General features: G+C 42.0%; 3 protein-coding genes across 4 annotated transcripts; 2 read left to right on the forward strand and 1 right to left on the reverse strand.

Moving 5' to 3' along the window:
- tbce (tubulin folding cofactor E) lies at nucleotides 1-6,995 on the reverse strand. The gene is made up of 16 exons (XM_076091643.1): nucleotides 6,656-6,995; nucleotides 5,659-5,743; nucleotides 5,246-5,392; nucleotides 4,573-4,658; nucleotides 4,090-4,189; nucleotides 3,897-3,999; nucleotides 3,424-3,500; nucleotides 3,236-3,328; nucleotides 2,488-2,552; nucleotides 2,168-2,232; nucleotides 1,882-2,034; nucleotides 1,657-1,795; nucleotides 969-1,037; nucleotides 808-867; nucleotides 588-679; nucleotides 1-420 (listed from the first exon to the last, which is right to left on the reverse strand). Exons 1-16 carry the CDS (start codon nucleotides 6,780-6,782, stop codon nucleotides 325-327), a joined length of 1,557 nt encoding a protein of 518 aa, XP_075947758.1. The 5' UTR covers nucleotides 6,783-6,995; the 3' UTR covers nucleotides 1-324.
- Nucleotides 6,996-7,201: 206 nt separating this feature from the next.
- Nucleotides 7,202-11,733, forward strand: rbm34 (RNA binding motif protein 34). 2 transcript variants are annotated; one of them, XM_076091653.1, is made up of 12 exons: nucleotides 7,202-7,242; nucleotides 7,359-7,435; nucleotides 8,202-8,373; nucleotides 8,491-8,621; nucleotides 8,884-9,097; nucleotides 9,689-9,748; nucleotides 9,940-9,983; nucleotides 10,101-10,184; nucleotides 10,275-10,338; nucleotides 10,424-10,466; nucleotides 10,569-10,687; nucleotides 10,803-11,733. In XM_076091653.1, exons 2-12 carry the CDS (start codon nucleotides 7,413-7,415, stop codon nucleotides 11,136-11,138), a joined length of 1,290 nt encoding a protein of 429 aa, XP_075947768.1. In that variant the 5' UTR covers nucleotides 7,202-7,242; nucleotides 7,359-7,412; the 3' UTR covers nucleotides 11,139-11,733. The 2 variants fall into 2 exon arrangements, with proteins under 2 accessions (XP_075947768.1, XP_075947766.1); XM_076091651.1 differs by lacking the exon at nucleotides 7,202-7,242 and having other exon boundaries at nucleotides 7,249-7,435.
- Nucleotides 11,734-12,081: 348 nt separating this feature from the next.
- On the forward strand, nucleotides 12,082-14,980 carry LOC142949793 (E3 ubiquitin-protein ligase TRIM39-like). Its single transcript, XM_076091629.1, has 2 exons — nucleotides 12,082-12,231; nucleotides 12,806-14,980. Exon 2 carries the CDS (start codon nucleotides 12,808-12,810, stop codon nucleotides 14,446-14,448), a length of 1,641 nt encoding a protein of 546 aa, XP_075947744.1. The 5' UTR covers nucleotides 12,082-12,231; nucleotides 12,806-12,807; the 3' UTR covers nucleotides 14,449-14,980.
- The last annotated feature ends 613 nt before the right edge of the window (nucleotides 14,981-15,593 follow it).

Consider the following 15,593-nt stretch of genomic DNA (forward strand, 5'->3'; position numbering starts at 1 on the left):
TTTGCAAATAAAGTGTTTATTTATTACATCCTTGAATTTGTTAGTGCGCGTGTACATTTCACTTTATGATGATATGGTGATTCTGAATGAAGTCCTGCAGGAAGAACAAGGGGACAGGTTGCCATGCATGAAGCTGAGGGGGGAGTTGATTCAGGTGCGGTTACATTTTGGAAACGGATCCAGAATGAGCGTCATTGGGACGTTAATCCGTCTCTCAGTGTGTCGTCTCTGGATCTCAGTCTCGCACAGAAGCAAGTGCAGTTCAGTTCCGTCCTGAAAGTGTCCGTTCCGTGAGAACGGGGTCGCTTCCTCACCTCTGCAGGGTCAGGACCAGCGGACCAACACCTGGTCTCCGTCCTCTATGGAGTAGAACTGTAGAGTCTTCAGGTCACTGTCGATCTCAAACTCTGTCCCCAACATCTACAAAGAAAAGGATGAAAGAAAAGTCTCAGCAACAGACGCTCTGTGACCTTTACGTTTTCTGGTGCAGAATATTGAATATTCACAGACTTCAATGGTTTTCTAGGATATGAAACGAACACTGTCCCACCCACAGTTAATGGCATTAATTAAAGTGTATGTTGTACCTTGGGGCTGGTGTAGGTGAGCTTCAGATCTGCTGCAGGAACCTTCAGAAGTCTGTAGAGGAGTCCCTTCACCTTCTGAACAACCATGGAGGCTGCAGAACAGACCACACACTGTTCAACTCAACTGGACCTTATTTCATATTTCAGTTTGATTTGGAAACATCCGCTCGGTTCATTTAAAGTGTTATACAAGCTAAGAGACGCTCTTGACTTCTATTACCTAGAACTTTCTTCTCAATCGGCTTCCGGTCCGCATGATCAGGAAACACAAACGTGATCTCTGGTGAGGAGAGACGAGGACGAGATCAGTGTTCAGTAAATATCAAATATCCTTTAGTGGTTATATCAGCCAATCAGAGAGCAGAAGAAGGCGGGACTAACTCAACAGCTGATTTTTCAGGGCAAAGGGCTTCGGCTTCTTCAGCTCGCCTTCCTCTGGAGCGCCATACTCTGAAACACATGATCTTCATCATTATCATCATCACTTCAGGTCATAAGAGGAGAAATCTAAATAATAATAATAATAATAATAATGATAATAATAACCTTTATTTATCTAAAAGAAATTTAACAATCAGTTAATTGTGTTCTGGTAGAACATAAGTAATGATTTTCAAAAACGAGAAATATTTCTTTTAATCTATAAAAACGTCACAGAGTAACTTTAAAGATACATTTCATTTTTTATTGATTTTGTCTTTTGGAACATGCAGAAAATTCTTGTTGTGTTTCTGTGAAGCAGTCCATTTTCCATCTTTATTTCCTGAATGGTTAATAAGGAAAATACACAAAAAAACATGAAGTACAGCCATAAAATATCTGCTACCTTATTGGTCATACTGTAAATAAGCTGCGAATAATCCCAAATGAACTGTAATGTGTGTTTTGTTGCTGTAGACTGATCCATGTCATGACATGCAGCATGTGAACAGTGTTGAATTTCCCAGAAACCACTGAGGGTCACGGAGGAGAAACCGTGTTTGCTGTAGTTTCCTACAGCTGCCTCTAGATGTCAGTCCAGAGTCACATTCTTACTGACTGCTCCTTTAAATCATCTGCTGGGACTTACTGTCGATGAGGCTCAGGTAACGAGGGTGCTGACTGATGAACTGGGCGCTGGGCTGACTCCTCCCACCCGCCTTCAGCCACTCCACTCCAAACATCTTGATGTAGTCGAGCTCCGCCCCCCTCCTCTCTTTGCTGAGGACCTGATGGAAATCATGGCAATGGGTCAGCATGAGCACACACACACGTGCACACACACACACAGGTGCACACACACAGGTTCATTCACCTCACAGTTGTTGAGGAAGACCAGTTGTCCCAGTTTGGCGATGAGCAGCTGATTAGCTGTTTTGGGGTTTCCATCACTGCTCACCAGCTGGTTACCGCGACACGAAAAGTGAGCCAAACTGGGAAGCTTCCCAAGTTCATCCACCACACACCACTAAGAGAGTGAGAGAGTGAGAGACGGTTCAACTTCAGAGCAGCGTTGGTTTTCCATGAATCAGAGTAACTCAAGTGAAACTATTGACCAACAGACGCTGAACAGAGTTTCTGTTCACTGTCGACACACTGACCTCAGAGATGTTGTTGCCGTCCAGGTTGAGCTTCATCAGCGTGGAGAACATGGCTGTTTGAGATCCTACAGAGGAAAGATTCAACATAAGTAATCAATAATCATCAGTATTTTATCAAAACCTCTTCTTTGACATAATGCTATAAAAGACATACAGTGTAGATAATACTATTAATCATGATAATAATAATATTAAACTATTTAAACAGCATTCTTCAAAAGAAAGTGCATCACATGGTTAACTGAGGATGTGACTGTGAAGCAGTAGGAGGTTAAATGTTGAACAGAGTAATTATTAATGTTATTAAAATGTTTTTTTACCAGGAGCAGCGTCGTCAAATCGAATGTCAGTCAGTCCCGTCCTGGACAAGTTCAGCTGCTCCAGTCTGCAATCAAACAGCATTTTTCCATTTTATTTCAGAAGCTTTTGCCAAAAAAAACTACATAAAAATTCTTTAAATTCGATAAATACTAACAGTTGAAATGTTATTAGTCTCCTGCCACACGAGTCTGATTACAGTCAGATGTCTGAGAGGACGTCTCTATATTTCTGAAAGGTCTTTCATGCTTTTAGTTTGTAGAAAGTCATCTTTACAAATAGATGGTATTTTATATGAAGGGTTTGTTTTGTACATGGAGAACAAAACCAGACTGAAAGGAAAGAAAGAGACAAAGATCCCTCGGAGCAACAGTTGAATGAGAAGAGAAGAAATATCACCAGTCACGGGTCAAAGACACTGGAAGCTCAGCATCAACATGTGTGCAGATTTAAATAAGATGTTTCTGTTTCAGTGTCTAGTGTCTCACAATAATGCAGCCAAATAACAAGCTGGAAGATCATCAGCCATGTTTGAGACATTGACTGAATGAAAGTTTGATTTAATTCTTATTCTTTTGGGGCCAAAACTATTTCAAATGTAAAGAATACATCTGGTGTCTGAATTGTACTGTTCTATCTGTGTTAGAATAGCCTCTATTGAAGGAAAGAAGAAGAAACATCAATCTAACAGCTGATTCCAACCTTTTGAATGCTCGTGTGTGTGAAAGTGTGTCTGTGTGTGAACTGTACCTGGGCAGAGCTGCTAAAGTGAGCACGCTGTGCTGCACTAACTGATTATAGGACACATCGAGGCTCTTCAGGGAGCGCAGCACTCCTTCAGGCCTTTAAAACATCAAACACGTCAGAGTTACACAAAGTGTCCCAACGTCGGATGAATTAGGAAACAGGAAGCAGGAAGCAGGAAGCGACAGCGTTACCTCTGCAGCTCGGTGACGTTGTTCTCTTGTACGGAAAGATCCTCCAGCTGTGGCCACATGGGGGCGCACTCCAGGATCTGACCAGAGACCAGCAGGGAGAGATAAATCCATGAGTAAAAGACACACACACACACACACACACACACACACACACACACACACACACCCAGACATACATGATTTTAAAACGACATATAACAACATGGATATGCCGTTCTAAATTACAAGAGACCTTTAAATCATTACATCGTGTTGTGAATTGTTTAAGATAAATATGATGTTTGTATCGACAAAATGTATCGATGATATGAAATAAGTATTTATACTTTTTTATTGTATACTGTGGTGGAATATAGGAAGATATACATGAATTCCAAAATAAATGATTTCTTTACAAATATGCCTGCGCTACGTGTGCGCTACGTGTGCGCTACGTGTGCGCTACGTGCCCCGTTATGTACGGACAGGTGTACCTGTGGCCAGGTGAGGTCACAGCCGTTGAGGACGAGGACTCTGAGGCTGCAGAAAGCCTGGCAGTGAGCCGAGACGTCAGAGGGCAGACGCAGTCTATTGTTGCTAAAAATAAACAATAAAACAAGAGGAAGCGCTCAGTGAAAAGACAGAATGAAAATCAAATCCAACACACGTAGTCAGAGGAATGTTTACATCAGCTGTAGTCTTTCCAGTTCGTCCAGCTGCTGAGTGATGGCCGACACGTCCTCCCAGCAGGACAGCAGAGACCTGCTCATGTCCAACCACTGCACGTCTGATCACTGCCGTTAAGGACAACATTGGTTTTGATGCTTTGCATGAAACACTGCAGTGCTCATAATCCAGCAGCATTGCCCCTAGTGGAAACCAGGAAGATAGCGTGTATTTGCTCTTGGGACTTTGAAGTCAGGGCTCCAGATTAAATGTTTGATATAATGAAATGCATGATTTTATGCTGTAAAAGAAACGTGCTTTTAATGGGTTCCAATGGGAACATTTTTTTCCTTAAGGAGCTCAGTGTCTGTATTTTGGCGACAAACACTGAGCACTGTCTTAATTATATCCTCAGTTTGGTGTACGACGTTAACAACGCTGTCACTTTACATCAGAAAGTCATTTTTTGTGAAGCCACATGAGGCCTGCTGTGTAAAAAGATACTTGGAGTTGTTTTCCTGATTTCTCCGTCAGTCCCGGGTCCGTTCACTTCACAGCGGCTGAGCAGCGCTGATGGAAGACTCTCATAACTGTCGAGACAACAACAACAACAAAAAAGGATCAATAAACATGAAACAGGTCCTTGAGCCCTGAACTATTTCATCATGTTACCTCCTCCTCTCCAGTAAGACAGACAACAACAAATACTATCCAGATGGAATCACCTGTACTACAATAGGTCTACTGATGTCACACACTACCGTTTCTACTTTCCTTCAATAAAGGCCACTCTAACTATAATTGGAACTGTTGGAACTTGGATTTTGAATTTGTTTTCCAGTCCAGAAAAGCGTCAGTGACCCTCGATCATTATTGAACCACATCGGTGTAACTGGGCTCTAAATATTAAGTGTGTTTTTCTTTGGGCCCTCTTCAGTCTACTGTGTTAGACTAAAGAGGTTTAAACTGTGGTTTGTCAGTCCATAGTGTGATCAGCTGATATTCTAATGCCTCTAGCCCGTTTCACTCGTTAAGAATTTGTTTTTAATTCATGCTCTTCCTTTCTCTTTGCCTGCTACGTCTACGGCTGCCTTTGAGCAAGGCACTGCCTCTGTGTAAATTAATACTCAAAAGAAATTTAAACAGATCAACAAAAACTGTCTGATGAGCATCGTACCCGCGGTCCTTGATTTTGCCCAACACGGAGATCTCCTTAATCATCACCTCCTCTGTGTCGATCCGATACGTCTGTCGCACAGCGGTCAGGTAGTCCACGCCTAAGCGCACCTTCGCTGGACGGACAAAGGAGCCTCCTTTAGGGTGTCTGAGAGGGTGGAGAGAAAACCATCAGGGACCTTTACTCATTTCAGATCAGATCAAATAAGCAAATTAAAAGATTGTATAACTGTGGATTCTTATTATATTTGTTGAATGTAACAAAAACATGTTCTTCACTTGTCATCAAACACCTTATTTAGTCTAACAAACATAGAAAATAAGCTTCGCTTTCAGAAATGTGCATATGTACTCATGTGAGCGGATAATAACTTTCCAGCTTCACGAGGCATTAAAGTGACGGTAGCAACTGACCTGCAGGTGAAGAACTGGACTCCCTCGTGGCTGCCGTCGTGTTTGCCTCTCTCTGGGTTATCCCACTCAACGCCGAGCCACAGCCCTGAACAAAACAAACACTTGATCAATGCTAGTGCATCAACACGTGTGGGAGGTGGAGTACCGATGGTGGGCATGTGGGAGTTTTTCAGTAAGTTTTTGAATTCCATGAAGAAGTTCTCCAACGTTGAATGTCGTCTAAACACAAGCAAACATCTGACGAGGCATTTGATCCCAAACCTGACAGTTTGAGACGCTCTGGGCTTTGTTTGGTGAGGCAAAGCATGAGGACGCTGGTCAAACATCTGTCCGACTACAAAGCTGCAGATGTCATGCAGCCTTCTTTTCTCTCGCTGGAGAAAGACTTCTGGAGGTCCCTTTGTGCGTTGTCCTAAGTATTCGTTGTCTCGCTATATCTTTAAGTATAGTATACTTAAGTATACTATACTTAAAGATATACCTAAAGTACAATAACTAAAAGGTCTCTTTGCACAAAATGGCCAATTTCTGAATAATATTAATGATATTATTGGGTTATAATTATTGATGCGATAATGTGTTCATCACTTTAATGTTGCAGCTGGTAAAGGTGGAGCTTATTTACATTACTTCATATACTGCTGGGTGAATTTCACCAAGTAATCAACCATATTTTATCTAAACCTCTAGTCATACATCATAATTTCATCATAATAATGATTATATCTTATATTAACAATCTGAACCTGAAGTAAATAAAGCTGTCAAATAAATGTAATGGATTCAAAAAAGTGCATTTCTCTCTGAGATGTAACGTTAGTGGAGTAGAAGTATAAAGTAGCACACAAGTACTTTAAAACTGTACTTGAGGGTAGTAACGTTAAACACTTGAGTAACGTTAAATATACTTAGTTACATCCCACCACTGCTACGACTAGCTGCAAGAACAGTGACGTAAACACTGGGGATAGACTGAGTGTGAGAGGTTTTAACCAACCTTCTGTCGGTGGCACCGGGCCCACATATCGCACCGTGGCCCGCTCCCCGTCGCAGGACACCCGCCTGCTCACCAAGTCCTCCGGCTCCGTCTGGTCGACTCCCATCGAAGCCTTGTTTTCTGTCATCAACGTCAGAACTTGTCGTTAGCTAGCGTTCACCGTATTCCACAATCCTCCCCTCCTTAAACGATGAAAAACATTTGTTAAATAATTACTGACATAGAGAGATATAAAGATAACCTGCGACGTTTTAAAATACAGGTTTTAATGTAGGTTAGCTTCTATCTAGCTAGCAGTTCAACGTTACAACCCAAAACATTGACGTCTCTGGCCAACCGGAAGTGACAGATTTCAAAGCTGCACACAAATGTCTTCACAAATAAAACTGATGGTAAATAGGTATGATATTAAATATGTACGTTTACGTACTCTAGCTTAACCCCGTCTGATTCCCACTATTCTATATATGTAGTGCTTAGTTCGGCGATATTAAATCTGCGTTAATGAAAAACAAAAAGGAACCTTTGTGTCGCAGCGACCTTGTTCCCGATGGGAAGTGATTTGCAGTAGGACGGGCCGTGTGCTGGTAAGGAAAACGTGTGAACGTGTGTGTAATAACTCTCGTGTTATTGGCGTTTAAAATCGTAGAAATTCGTTTAATTGCTACATTTAACACGATAAATTACTTGTTTCAATAAATAGAACAAACCAGAAATCAGTTTCCGAGTGACGCTGGCATAATCTCCGGAAGAAACCATGAAGAAGAAACTCCAGAAGAGGTTTGTTTACACATTTATATTTCCCAAAGTAACGTGAACGAAAAGGACCTGCGTCATATCTTTGACCACAGATTCATTTATAATCAATGAAGTGAAGCAGACACAATACACGACAAAATGGCTCAATATCCTTAATTTTACTGTTGTATCAACCCTCGGCAGCGGGGAATGAAGTATTCACTGTGTCAGATCCTTTATTTAGGTACAACTACTAATATCACACTATATATGAATACTCTAATACAAGTAGAAGTCCTGCATTGAAAATGTTACTTGTTTTGTCCAACTAACAAATCAAACCTCAATATATTACTAATATATTACAATGATTGACACGTGAAGCTGGAACCATGAAATGTCTTTAAATTAAAAATGATTAAGCGATTATCAAAGTAGTTGGCAGTTGATTTTCTGATCAGTTAATCAACTAATAGTTTCAGCTGTACTTGTACATTTTCATATGTTTTGTGTGCAAAATCAGCTACAGTATGTGACGGGAAGTAAAACTAAGATAGTTACACATTGTTTTCAGTGAACTTTCCTTTTCATGTGCACTAAAAATGTAACACTGATCCGTCTAGTTATTGTAAGACTCCAACCCCGTATTCCGTACTCTGATGACAAATATCCACTATTTTACTCCTGAACAGTTCATATCTTTACTCACATACTGTATTCTCGGAGCCGATCCTCAGTATTTAGTGTCACCCTCTTTAATTTAGCAGCATTCTGACGTTGTCTGTGTGCTGCACCTTCTTCATTTCAGTGTTTCTGTCGTCGGTGAAGAGGCAGTGTCGGAGGAACCGGCAGCTGACTACGAGGTGGGTCAGGTGTCAGGAAGTTTGTTCAAGAAGAAATCTGCCGCCTCCGGATCGCTGTCGACTTTATTCAGCACCGCTGCACCGGCTGGTCCTCTTCTGTTTCAGCCTGCACCCAAGGTAACTCAAACACACACAAAAAAGACTTAATTTCTTAAAACAGCTGGTTACTGTAGTTCTAATCCACGCTTGTACTTCAACATACATTGTTGTACCGTGTGGTTGTTTTTATGGCAGCCTGTTCAGAAGAGCACAGAAGCAGAGGAGCAACAGAAGGAAACTCCAGAGGTCAAAGGTCAGCCCAGTCAGAAGATTAATCAGAAGCAACTTAAGGAGAAATCAGAAGCCGACCAGAAGCTGGACAACAGGTGAGGAGTTTAGAAACAGACATCAGTTCGTTAATCCAGAGAGCGATCGTCGTCTTCTTCTTTCTTTCCTCCTTGTTCTGTTGTTTTCTTTTCTTTTTTGCATTTGTATACAACACCAACGATATTGTTATTTTTGCTCTCTAAATATTCTTTCACAAAATCCTCGTCATTTCTTGTCTTTTAGTTTTCCCTCTTTGATTCCGTAACATCCGTCCCCCTCATTTCTTTAATTCCTCTTCCTCTCTCCTCCATTGCTTTTTAGGGAGATCAGTTTACAGAACGCCGACGAGGAAGAGCGAGGGAAGGCGGCGCCCGCCAAAAAGAAGAAGAGGAAAGCGCCGGAGCCGGAGGGGGAGATCAGTGCGGAGCAGTGGGTGATGAAGAGGCAGAGGCTGAAAGCCAGTAAAGAGGAGGAGGTGGTAAAGGAGAAGAGGACGGTGTTTGTTGGCAACCTGCCCATCAGCTGCACCAGGAAGGTACAGAGAGAACAGAGGAGTGAAATGATTGTTTTTAACGTAAAAATGACTGAGGTCATATCCGTATATCATACGATTAGGTAATAACGTAATTATGATGACAGGCCTGATAGAGACCATGAAAACAGAGCTTTAACACACCTAAGGGCCGGTTACAGAAAGCCAGTTTATCATTTATCAGACTTCAACTTCGTTTAGGATGAAGTGCTGGACTCCTACAGTATGTTACGCTACATTTTAAAATACATTTATAGTACACTCTGACCTGACGGGGACTGATAATAAAAATATGGATCAAACAGAATAAACGGTTTACTTTTGGACCTCGTCATCCGACAGTAATAACAATGTTTTTGTGTGAACGCAGTTGAAAAGGCGTCGAGTTTAATTGTGTACGTTTAAAAGTTTACATTCGATTAACAAACTCCGAGTTTTGACGAAGGAGAACAGAAGACATAAATATTTGGCCTCCACAGCTTCACTGCTTTAAACTTTAAACCTGATTTTCTATAATTGTTTATTCCTGGATTGATCAATAATCTGTAGTAGAGAAGAAGAACCTGATGTTTTTTTTCCCCCTTTGTGTTTCAGACCCTGCAAAGCCTCTTCAAAGATAAAGGAACCATCGAGTCCATCCGCTTTCGCTCTGTGGTAAAAACACAACAACACACAAACAACGCCAGCAAATAGCGCTGAACACGCGGCAGAGCTTCTTTCTCTGCGTCTATGCTTCACTGCTGTTTACTCCTCCCTGATATGTCAAAGTTCACCAAAGTTGAATTTTATTTATTTATGTAACTTCTCCTCAGCTCCTAATGATCTGTTTTCTTTGCTCCCTGTAGGTCAGAGAGGATCCCTTAATGTCCCGCAAAGTAGCAGTTATTCAGTAAGTTTCTGTCTGAATCCGTTCTGTAGAGTTAAGAGTTGATTAACTACCAAAACAACCTCCTCACATGTTAAACTCTCGTGTGGGGTTGTCATCTTCTTCTTTTTTACTTCACAGACGCAAAACTCATCCAAAAAAGCAAAGCATAAACGCCTACGTGGTGTTTGAGGACGAGGCCACAGTCGCCAAAGCGCTGGAGAGGTGAGTCATTGAATCATTCCCACAAATGGAGTCGCCGTGTGCGTTCAGCCAACAACAACAAGCTCTCCCTCGGTCTGTCTCTGCTCACAGGAACGGCATGGAGGTCGAGAAAGACTTCCACATTCGAGTGGACAGAGTGACGAGCGGCTCATCGGTGAGTCTCCACATCGCAGTTCATCTGTAAATCTGTTGACATGAGTTTTTGGAACATATTTGGTGACATTGTGCTTGTCCTGCAGTACGAAAACAAACGCTCCGTATTTGTGGGGAATCTTTCGTTCGGTGAGTCTCTCCGCTGTTTTAATCTTGACGAGTGTTGATGTTCGTCATTTTGTGTCGAAGTTGACCTGCTGTGTGTGTGTGTGTGTGTGTGTGTGTGTTTAGAGTTAAACGAACTGGCTTTTCGGCGGCACTTTGAGGAGTGTGGCACAGTGGAGGCCGTACGATTGGTGCGAGACCAGAACTCTGGATTCGGGAAAGGATTCGGTTACATCCTGTTTGAGGTACGACGACCCAAACGGCTCTTTTCTTTTTGTGTTCTCTTGAGGTTATTTGTTTTGTACCAGGTTTTATGTGAGAGTTAATGGTGTTGTACCGGTTTGGTACTTCCTGTTGCAGAGCGCCGACTCGGTGCAGCTGGCGTTGGAACTGGAAGGCACCAAACTGGAGGGCAGACCCATCCGGGTGAGGAGGGCGTCGAGGCAGAAGAATAAAACGGACAGCAACGAAACCAAAGGGAGGACCGGCAAGGGCCCCATGAAGGGCCCCGGCAAAGGCCCCATGAAGGGCTCGGGTCAGGAGAGAGGAGGCGGTTTCAAGTCTAAAAAGAAGTTCTCTGGAAACCAGCAGAAGAGCTCCACCTCCTTCAAAGGAGAGATGGTGGATCCAAACAAAAAGATTAAAAAGAAAGGACTGAAGAAGAAATCCAAGCCCAGAAAGACTGTTCATATCTGATACCCGATCTACATCTCAGCAATAGAAAGTGTGTGAGGACTAGACTACTGTCTAAAGAGAAACCAAAAGAAAGAATTATAGTCTGTCAACGATGACGGAGTAGTGATGGGCCCCCGTTAGGATAATAATAATAATAATAATAATTAGAGAATTAGAAAATGAAGTCGCTGTCTCTGCGTCTGCTTTCACTTATAGAAAGCTTTGCTCTGTTTGGCATCGTCTCTTTACTCCAGGATGCTTCCCGCCGAAAAGCTGTGAGCTGCACTTTATCGGAAGTGGTGCAGTTCTAATTTGTGTGGACAATAATGGTGAGATTTATGTCGGATATTTAATATTAAATATTTGAATTCAGAATCCCGGAGAAACTTGCTGCCTAATATTTTGATTTGTCACCTGACGTATGAATTTTGTGTTGTCCACATACATAAAGACATTTCCACCATAAATCGCTGCATAAAGAAAGTCACCAGACTGCTGTTTGTCCCTGCTGTTAGTCTTTATGCTAAGCTAGGCTAACCACATCCTGTCTGTAGCTTCATGTTTAACATTCATGGTAGTTATTGTGGTAGAAAGTCAATAAACATGTTTCCTAAAATGTTGAAGTGTTCCATTAATGCTGCGTTCACATGTTATCTTATCTTAACATGTTTAAAACCTGTTAACATTCACGTCAACGAGTCAACTTTTAGTGAAGCACCTTTGTGATGTGCTCAGATAAATCAACAAGATGTCTGATATGAATCATATGCATTGGATCAACTTGTACTTAACTTATGTCCTTGACAGGCTTTGGGGTGTGTATGGGAGAGACAACTGGGACAAATATGATGAGGGTCACATGACTGACTGTCAGCAAAAAGCCAGACTACTCTGTGTAAACCAGAGGGAGGAAACAAAACCTCACCGGTTAAGAGGCGGAGCTACACTGTGAAGAGAAGAGCTTCAACGTCACACTCCAGAAACGAAAGTAGAGTTTGTCAGAGTGTCAGACACACTGCAGTAAAGACAAGTCTCTGTGTTTCTCTCAAAGAAAAGTCAAAGTGACTTCATCAGGTCTTTCTCAACAACACAGCAGAGTCTCTTCCAAACACTGGTGAGTACAGCTGATCATATTTACACTTTCAACAACCAGGATTAACACAAAACTATAACTTCACTCAGGCAGGAAGTTCCACTCTTTTCACTTCATACTTGATCAATTGTTCACAATATAACTCTGTGTGTTTGTCCACAGTCCCACTATACAGTAACTCACTTTAACAGCTTTGAACAGTCTCAGGACTTTAGCAACTTGTAGCTGAATCTCTGTGGTTTGAACTTTAGTCTCACTGCTACTTTCCTGCTGTTATTACTGTTCACTGATCGCTTCCTTTATTGCCTCTTGTTGTTTCACATTAAACGTTTTCTACCAGTGAACCAGCGGGAGGCTCTTATTGTGAAGCAGCTAGAGGAAACGTGTTAGCAGTGCTGTTCTTCATCACAAATTAGACTTATTCTGTGCTGCTTTGCAAGAGTAGCAAACTTGAGCTTGTCAGCACGACTTTGATCTTGGTTGCTTACTTAAAAGTTAAAAGATATAAAAAGAATCACACTTGTTTCCTTTTTAAACAAATAATTAAACTCTATTTTGAATACAATGTGTTTCTTTTCTTCCACTCTTTGTGTAGATATGTCTGCTGCAAACTATCTGTCATCTGAAGATCAGTTTCTGTGCTCCATCTGTCTGGATGTGTTCACTGATCCAGTCACCACATCATGTGGACACAACTTCTGCAAAAACTGCATCACTGAACACTGGAATACTAGTGACAGATGCCAGTGTCCCATGTGTAAAGAGGGTTTCAACACAAGACCAGATTTGAGGATCAACACTTTGTTCTCTGAGATGGTTGCTCAGTTCAGACAGTCAGCTCAACAGAAAACCAGCAGCTCAGAGCAACAAGAGTCCAAACCAGGAGAAGTTCCCTGTGACGTCTGCACTGGAACCAAACTGAAGGCCCTGAAGTCCTGCCTGGTGTGTCTGGCCTCCTACTGTGAGACTCACCTGGAGCCTCATCTGACAATGTCAGGCCTGAAAAGACATCAGCTGATCGACCCTGTGGAGAACCTGGAAGACAGGATGTGTACGAAGCACGATAAACCTCTGGAGCTGTTCTGTAAGACCGACCAGACATGTGTCTGTATGCTTTGTCCCGTTTTAGATCATAAGATGCACGATGTTGTTCCTCTGAAAGAAGAATATGAAGGAAAGAAGGTCGAGCTGAAGAAGACAGAGGCTGAAATTCAGCAGATGATCCAGAAGAGACGACTGAAGATTCAGGAGATCAAACACTCAGTCGACCTCAGTGAGGAAGATGCAGACAGAGAGAAAGCAGAAGGTGTTCAGGTCTTCACTGATCTGAAGGAGTCTGTTGAGAGAAGACTGAATGAGCTCATCAAAACAATAGAAGAGAAGCAGAAAACGACAAAGAAACAGGCCGAAGACTCCATCAAAGAGCTGGAACAGGAAATCTCTGAGCTGATGAAGAGAAGCACTGAAGTGGTTCAGCTCTCACTCTCTGAAGACCACCTCCATCTTCTCCAGAGTGTTCAGTCCTCAAACATCCACCACCCACCACCCACCAAGGACTGGACAAAGGTCAGTGTTCCTCCAGCATCATATGAGGTTACTGTAGTGAGAGCTGTGGTTCAGCTGGAGGAGACGCTCAGTAAAGAGATAAAGAAGCTGGTTGAAACTGAGCTGAAGAGGGTCCAGAAGTTTGCAGTGGATGTGACTCTTGATCCTGATACAGCTCATCCTAAACTCATCCTGTCTGCTGATGGGAAACAAGTGCATACTGGTAAGGTACTGCAATGTCTCCCCAACAATCCAGAGAGATTTTCTCCTAGTCTCTGCGTTTTAGGAACACATAATGTCTCTTCAGAAAAATTGTACTTCGAGGTTCAAGTTAAAAGAAAGTCTGGATGGGATTTAGGAGTGGTCAGAGAGTCGATCACTAGGAAGGGACTCATCTCACTGAGCCCTGAGAATGGTTACTGGGCCATATGTTTGAGAAATGGAAACGAGTACATGGCTCCTGCTGGTCCTGCAGTCAGTCTCTCTCTGAAGTCTCAGCCTCAGAAGGTGGGGGTGTTTGTGGATTATGAGGAGGGTCTGGTTTCCTTCTATGACGTAGATGCTGCAGCTCTTATCTACTCCTTCACTGGCTGCTCCTTCAATGAGAAACTCTTCCCATACTTCTGTCCTGGTCCTAATGATGGTGGTAAAAACTCTGCACCTCTGATCATCTCTCCTGTCGGAGTAAACTAATCACTTCTCCCACTTCATTCAGGGGAACATATTCAGCCTCAACCCGTAAGTCATGATCAACGCATCATGACTCACGTTCTGTTTAATCTACCGACACATTTATTTTCACTTCCAGAAGAAATCATTGTTTCTAAAGACACCAAATATGTCAAGCTGCAGTTTGAGTAAATTAGCAGAAAACTAAAAAGGAAATACAAATAATCAAGATATTTTGCAGTATTTGTTTTTCTATCTGATGTGCAGCCGCAGAAAAACATATTGCTGATTATTTGATTGTGTCATGAAGATTCATTTAAGAGTGATGATTATTACATGCTTATAGTGTCTACAGATGAATACTGGTGAGACGGCTTATGAGTCAAAGAAATCTGTAAATATGATTGTTGAATAAAAACTGCAAAATAAAGTGGTTGTTGAACACAAGGTCTGAGTTAGCTTTGACTTGAGCACTAAACACTGACGTTGTATTTCATTACAAATGTATTGTGAGTCCTGTGACTGCTGCTTCACAATAAAAGCTTCTTGTATCAGACTTTGACTGGAGAAGTTGTGATGATTGACACTCAAAACATAACTCAACAAGTGGAAATTACTCAAAACAATCATCAACCAGTCAGAATCTGGAGGTTCTGAATCAATTAATAGACTTCACAAGACTCGTGTTTCAGAGGGTTGTTGGTCCTCCGCCCACAGAGACAAAAGGCTAAAGTGTTACTCCTAACACAGTTTGTCCTTCAAAATAATTAAACTCTAATTTAATGCATTTAGTTTTATAATGTTCATGCTAAATATTTGTAACCCTTCAAACGCTCTGAAATCATGAGTCGCCTGATGTGAACGCTCCAAAGTGGTAAACAATTGAATCTTTGTCTTCACTGCCATCTAGTGAATGAAACAGAAATGCACCAAAGAACCACTGAATGCAGCGCAAAGTTTCACCGTTTATGTTCTGTGGGACATCGCAAGGCATTGTGGGATTCCAGGCAACGCAAGACAGACGGGCGACGCAGAAACTTGAGGGGTCGAAAGTGGCAAAATCTGAACGTGATGCAAACAACACAGTTATTTAGCCTGAACATTTTACAAAGACAAAGAGAAAGTGATGCAGCAGCAGGACAAGACGTTTAGTGTTTCCCTGCTGTGGA

This window comes from Anarhichas minor, unplaced genomic scaffold (genome assembly GCF_050575085.1).
Source record: "Anarhichas minor isolate MPS153535 unplaced genomic scaffold, ASM5057508v1 ptg000014l, whole genome shotgun sequence".
Lineage (NCBI taxonomy): Eukaryota > Metazoa > Chordata > Actinopteri > Perciformes > Anarhichadidae > Anarhichas > Anarhichas minor.